The following is a 7122-nucleotide window of genomic DNA, read 5'->3' on the forward strand; positions in this document are numbered from 1 at the left end:
GATCTGCTAGCCGGCAACTCCAGGGGATCTTCCGAACGTCCGTATTTGAAGAACATCCAAGTCATTAGTAATTAATATATATATTCTCTACTTCTCTTCATCTTTGATTATTGCTGCTGTGTCGCGGCAATAAACCGCATTCCTTTTCCGTTCTTTACGGCAAACTCTTCCTTATACTGTCACCCGATAAGGTGACAGGTTGGCCTAATAAATATACATATATACGCTGGCACTTCGGTGCTAGGCCTAGAAATACAAACAGAAAAAACGCTGACACTCTGGTGTTAGGCCTAGAAAAGAAAAAAGATTAAATATACAAAATACACTTAGATTTCTGAGTCGGCAGTCTCCGACATAAAGATTGAACGAATCTTTAAATGGTCCTTCGAGCCGGAGAACAACAGACAGGAACTTCCGTGCTAACAACCACGGGGAAAAACAACACCAAACCTTTAGTGGATTTCAGAGAGTTCTGGGCACTAGAGCATATGGGGATAACCCAGGAAGAACTGGAAGATCCCGGATTTCTAAAAACGTATCAGAATACGATTAAGAGAAATATAGACGGAAGATATGAAATCTTATTTCCGTTTAGAAACAACCGTAGATCGGTTGAGACGAACAAGAACATAGCCTCAATTAGGCTGACAAACCTTCTCAGGAAGATGACGAAAGAAGAGAAGGTTGAATACCACAAAATATTCGTCCAATACGAAAAGGATGGTTACATAGGAGAAGCAGACAATAGCTATGACGGGGCCTGCACCTATCTACCACATAGACCAGTCATTAAAACGGAAGCCAAAACTACGAAAATTAGACCCGTTTTTGACGGTTCCGCACATCAGCAGAATAAACCGAGTATCAACGACCTGCTAGAAACTGGACCAAACTTAAATCCAGAGATCCTGGCAGTATTGCTACGGTTCCGGCAGAACAAAATCGCCTGGACGGCAGATATAGCGCAAGCATTCCTACAGATAGGAATACAGGAAGAACACGAGCAGCTAATAAGGTTCCTATGGATCGAAGACCCCGATCAAGAGTCGGCCAGAGTTAAGGAGTACAGATGGAAACGAGTACCCTTTGGACTGTCATGTAGCCCCTTCATTTTAAGGGCTGTGATTTTGAAATGCCTAGACGAGCACCAGTCAGCGTTTCCAGAATTGACAAAGCAATTGGGACACCAGTTATACGTAGATGACTGGTTGGGGGAGCTGATAACATCAGCGAAGCTACCCTACTGATAAAGCAAGCGAAAGAAGTGTTCCAGTCAGCCAAGATGGAACTCAGGAAATGGACGACAAACAGCAGCGAGTTACAGAAGACTCTAGAACACGTCGTGAAATTCCAACAGGATATCGTCGGGATGGCAAACACAGACACTCCCATAAAGGCATTAGGGGTAACATGGGATCCCTTAACAGACAATCTACAATTCGATCCACAGAGAATGATGGAAGACGCTCAGAGTCTAAACAAGAGGCCAACGAAAAGGAAGCTATTTAGTCTCGCACTTAGGGTATTCGACCCACTAGGACTAATCTCACCAGTAACGCTGGTAGCATAAATCATCATGCAGAAGATCTGGATGGCGAAGACCGGATGGGATGAACCCATTCCGGCAAACATCATACCCCATTGGGAAACATTCGTTACGGGGCTATCAGAATTAACCCTAATCAAAGCGCCAAGATGGATAGGAGGAAATAGAAAACGATTACATCTATTTTGCGACGCAAGTGACGACGCATATAGTGTAGCAGCCTATATAGAACTAGGCGGAAAAGATAAAACTAGACTCCTATGTAGTAAAAACAAGAGTCGCACCGGATCCGAAAAAATCCGTGTCCACACCAAGATTAGAACTGCTAAGCAACCTGCTAGCTTAGCCCGACTTGGAGAATACATTGAAAAAGCATTGGGGACAGAGTTTGAGAAAATTCTGTGGACAGATTCCGCCATAGCGCTATGGTGGATCAAAGGAGAAGGGCAGGGAGGGGAAACAATTTGTGCAAAATCTACCAAAAACAACATCTCTTGAAATTCTCCAAAAATCACACGGAATAATCGTAATTGAACGCTGATTTAGATTTAGTAATTGGTTTACTCGTTAAACCAGCCGTTTCAAAATATTAACGAAACAGTGCTGTTAGCGCAACAACTTAATTTAGGTTTTTTAAGGATTAAATCAAAAACTATAAGACCAATAGGAAAATAAACCTGATTTCCGTGATTTTCATTCAATTTTGATTCGAATTCATGTATTTTAAGTAAAATTTGAAATTTGGCCAAAAATGAAAAAGTGGGAAGGGCCTTCCCACTTTTGTCAAAATCTACCAAAAACGACATCTCTTGAAATTCTCCAAAAATCACACGAAATAATCGAAATTGAACGCTGATTTTGATTTAGTTATTGGTTTCTCTTGTTAAACCAGCCGTTTCAAAAATTAACGAAACAGTGCTGTTAGCGCAACAACTTAATTTAGGGTTTTTAAGGATTAAATCAAAAACTATAAGACCAATAGGAAAATAAACCTGATTTCCGTGATTTTCATTCAATTTTGATTCGAATTCATGTATTTTAAGCAAAATTTGAAATTTGGCCAAAAAAAAAAAAGGGGGGGGAAAAACCTTCCCATTTTTTCAAAATCTACCAAAAACGACATCTCTTGAAATTCTCCAAAAATCACACGGAATAATCGTAATTGAACGCTGATTTCGATTTAGTAATTGGTTTACTCGTTAAACCAGCCGTTTCAAAAATTAACGAAACAGTGCTGTTAGCGCAACAACTTAATTTAGGGTTTTTAAGGATTAAATCAAAAACTATAAGACCAATAGGAAAATAAACCTGATTTTCGTGATTTTCATTCAATTTTGATTCGAATTCATGTATTTTAAGCAAAATTTGAAATTTGGCCAAAAAAGAAAAAGTGGGAAGGGTATAGCCTTCCCTCACTTTTGTCAAAAATCTACCAAAAACGACATCTCTTGAAATTCTCCAAAAATCACACGGAATAATCGAAATTGAACGCTGATTTTGATTTAGTTATTGGTTTTCTCGTTAAACCAGCCGTTTCAAAAATTAACGAAACAGTGCTGTTAGCGCAACAACTTAATTTAGGGTTTTTAAGGATTAAATCAAAAATATTAAGACCAATAGGAAAATAAACCTGATTTTCGTGATTTTCATTCAATTTTGACTTGAATTCATATTTTATTTTAAGCAAAATTTGAAATTTCATTTGGCCAAAATGAAAAAGTGGGAAGGGTATAGCCTTCCCACTTTTGTCAAAATCTACCAAAAATGACATCTCTTGAAATTCTCCAAAAATCACACGGAATAATCGAAATTGAACGCTGATTTCGATTTAGTAATTGGTTTACTCGTTAAACCAGCCGTTTCAAAAATTAACGAAACAGTGCTGTTAGCGCAACAACTTAATTTAGGGTTTTAAAGAATAAAAAAAAAAACTATAAGACCAATAGGAAAATAAACCTGATTTTCGTGATTTTCATTCAATTTTGATTCGAATTCATGTATTTTAAGCAAAATTTGAAATTTGGCCAAAAATGAAAAAGTGGGAGGGTTTTGGAATTGTCCTCCTTCTTTTTTTAAAAAAAAAAAAAAAAAAAAAAAAAAAAAAAAAAATAATCAAAATTGAACGCTGATTTTGATTTAGTTTTTTTTTTTATTGGTTTTTTTAACCAGCCGTTTCACGCCTTTCAAAATTAACGAAACAGTGCTGTTAGCGCAACAACTTAATTTAGGTTTTTTATAGATTAAATCAATCAAAACTATAAGACCAATAGGAAAATAAACCTGATTTTCGTGATTTTCATTCAATTTTGATTCGAATTCATGTATTTTAAGCAAAATTTGAAATTTGGCCAAAAATGAAAAAGTGGGAAGTATAGCCTTCCCACTTTTGTCAAAATCTACAAAAAACGACATCCTTTGAAATTCTCCAAAAATCACACGGAATAATCGAAATTGAACGCTGATTTCGATTTAGTTATTGGTTTTCTCGTTAAACCAGCCGTTTCAAATATTAACGAAACAGTGCTGTTAGCGCAACAACTTAATTTAGGGTTTTTAAGGATTAAATCAAAAACTATAGGACCAATAGGAAAATAAACCTGATTTTCGTGATTTTCATTCAATTTTGATTCGAATTCATGTATTTTAAGCAAAATTTGAAATTTGGCCAAAAATGAAAAAGTGGGAAGGGTATTGTTAGAAATTCCAGAACCCGAACCTGATGGTTCAGGGACGGACAATTAGGAAGGAAGTCAAACGGAGAAGTAATGAGATAGATCGGCGTAACAAGAAGACAGAAGACCGTAGAAAGTAAAAGTAAGATGAAGAATAAAAGAATAAAACCATAGAAACGTTATGCAACTCTAATGCAAAAACAGGAAAAAATAGAATAGTAAGAGAAGTCGGCGTTAGATGGCGCCACACGGAACCAATCAGAGATTAGTTCCTGAAACCATCAACAGATGGCGCCACATGAGACCAGTCAGAAATTAGTTACTCTAACCATCGCTAGATGGCGCCACATGGAACTTAAGTTCAGAAATAGTTCGGAGGACTATCGTTAGATGGCGCCACTTGGAGCTGGGTATTTGGTTCAAAGATTCACACTAGATGGCGCCACTAACGTCCTATCTAAGTGTCTTTTAGTGTACTAAATGAGCACTAGATGGCGCCACTAGCGTCCTGCCAAAGTGCCTTTTAGTTTACTAAATGAGCGCTAGATGGCGCCACTAACGTCCTGTCAAAACACCTTTTAGTTTACTAAATGAGCGCTAGATGGCGCCACTAAGATCCTGCCGAGATGGCACATGATGTCAGAACTGACTACTAGATGGAGCTACCTCAACTAGTCCAGCAGTATCGACTAGTTGATACGTATCGACTAGTGATAGACTCATAGAGATGACCAACCTAGACTGGACCATAAGTATCGGCTAGCTGATAAGGATCGACGACAAGATAGTGGCATCTAGTTCGAGACCACCGGACTAGAATTATCGGAAGATCAGCCACAAGATGGCGTCACCAGTAATTGTTAGCAAAGAAATAGAGATCGGCAACTATGATTAACCGGTTATTCCGTTGTCATGGTTACAAGGTTAACCGGTTAACTTGTTCCTCAGTTCATTCACCTTACAAGTTCACGCGCGGAAAGAAGAATAGAAGATCGAGACGACATCTACGCCAGCGCCAAAATTATTGTTACGATTAGATTAATTCTCTGTCAACGGTGTTTTTATAATTGGTATATAAGGGGCTGAAATAGGCCTCATTAATACACACTATTTTCCACCGAGTTTCCTGTCTGGTGTCCTTTATTTCGGTATCGTATTTTGGTTGCATTTTCTCACTTGTATTGTCTGTTGCTGTTCGCCGTCTTGTTGCTGTCGTGTGGTTGCCGCCTTGCTGCCTTGCTGCCTTGCTGCCTTGTTGCCTTGCTGCCACCTTTCTCCACTCTTCAAGCCGTCTTCGATCTGCTAGCCGGCAACTCCAGGGGATCTTCCGAACGTCCGTATTTGAAGAACATCCAAGTCATTAGTAATTAATATATATATTCTCTACTTCTCTTCATCTTTGATTATTGCTGCTGTGTCGCGGCAATAAACCGCATTCCTTTTCCGTTCTTTACGGCAAACTCTTCCTTATACTGTCACCCGATAAGGTGACAGGTTGGCCAATAAATATACATATATACGCTGGCACTTCGGTGCTAGGCCTAGAAATACAAACAGAAAAAACGCTGACACTCTGGTGTTAGGCCTAGAAAAGAAAAAAGATTAAATATACAAAATACACTTAGATTTCTGAGTCGGCAGTCTCCGACATAAAGATTGAACGAATCTTTAAATGGTCCTTCGAGCCGGAGAACAACAGACAGGAACTTCCGTGCTAACAACCACGGGGAAAAACAACACCAAACCTTTAGTGGATTTCAGAGAGTTCTGGGCACTAGAGCATATGGGGATAACCCAGGAAGAACTGGAAGATCCCGGATTTCTAAAAACGTATCAGAATACGATTAAGAGAAATATAGACGGAAGATATGAAATCTTATTTCCGTTTAGAAACAACCGTAGATCGGTTGAGACGAACAAGAACATAGCCTCAATTAGGCTGACAAACCTTCTCAGGAAGATGACGAAAGAAGAGAAGGTTGAATACCACAAAATATTCGTCCAATACGAAAAGGATGGTTACATAGGAGAAGCAGACAATAGCTATGACGGGGTCTGCACCTATCTACCACATAGACCAGTCATTAAAACGGAAGCCAAAACTACGAAAATTAGACCCGTTTTTGACGGTTCCGCACATCAGCAGAATAAACCGAGTATCAACGACCTGCTAGAAACTGGACCAAACTTAAATCCAGAGATCCTGGCAGTATTGCTACGGTTCCGGCAGAACAAAATCGCCTGGACGGCAGATATAGCGCAAGCATTCCTACAGATAGGAATACAGGAAGAACACGAGCAGCTAATAAGGTTCCTATGGATCGAAGACCCCGATCAAGAGTCGGCCAGAGTTAAGGAGTACAGATGGAAACGAGTACCCTTTGGACTGTCATGTAGCCCCTTCATTTTAAGGGCTGTGATTTTGAAATGCCTAGACGAGCACCAGTCAGCGTTTCCAGAATTGACAAAGCAATTGGGACACCAGTTATACGTAGATGACTGGTTGGGGGAGCTGATAACATCAGCGAAGCTACCCTACTGATAAAGCAAGCGAAAGAAGTGTTCCAGTCAGCCAAGATGGAACTCAGGAAATGGACGACAAACAGCAGCGAGTTACAGAAGACTCTAGAACACGTCGTGAAATTCCAACAGGATATCGTCGGGATGGCAAACACAGACACTCCCATAAAGGCATTAGGGGTAACATGGGATCCCTTAACAGACAATCTACAATTCGATCCACAGAGAATGATGGAAGACGCTCAGAGTCTAAACAAGAGGCCAACGAAAAGGAAGCTATTTAGTCTCGCACTTAGGGTATTCGACCCACTAGGACTAATCTCACCAGTAACGCTGGTAGCATAAATCATCATGCAGAAGATCTGGATGGCGAAGACCGGATGG

The 7122-nt window shown here is 39.6% G+C and overlaps 2 protein-coding genes across 2 annotated transcripts; both read left to right on the top strand.

The window, feature by feature from the left end:
- The first annotated feature begins 377 nt into the window (after positions 1 to 377).
- LOC123475592 lies at positions 378 to 1247 on the top strand. The gene has a single exon (XM_045178467.1). It carries the CDS (start codon positions 378 to 380, stop codon positions 1245 to 1247), a length of 870 nt encoding a protein of 289 aa, XP_045034402.1.
- Positions 1248 to 5890: 4643 nt separating this feature from the next.
- On the top strand, positions 5891 to 6760 carry LOC123475593. The gene has a single exon (XM_045178468.1). The coding sequence runs from the start codon at positions 5891 to 5893 to the stop codon at positions 6758 to 6760; it is 870 nt and encodes a 289-aa protein (XP_045034403.1).
- Positions 6761 to 7122: the final 362 nt, after the last annotated feature.

The sequence above is a fragment of the Daphnia magna genome, linkage group LG8, assembly GCF_020631705.1.
Source record: "Daphnia magna isolate NIES linkage group LG8, ASM2063170v1.1, whole genome shotgun sequence".
Lineage (NCBI taxonomy): Eukaryota > Metazoa > Arthropoda > Branchiopoda > Diplostraca > Daphniidae > Daphnia > Daphnia magna.

Coding starts and splice junctions, on each gene's coding strand:
- LOC123475592 (XM_045178467.1), top strand. CDS start 378: ATGGTCCTTCGAGCCGGAGAACAACAGACAGGAACTTCCGTGCTAACA.
- LOC123475593 (XM_045178468.1), top strand. CDS start 5,891: ATGGTCCTTCGAGCCGGAGAACAACAGACAGGAACTTCCGTGCTAACA.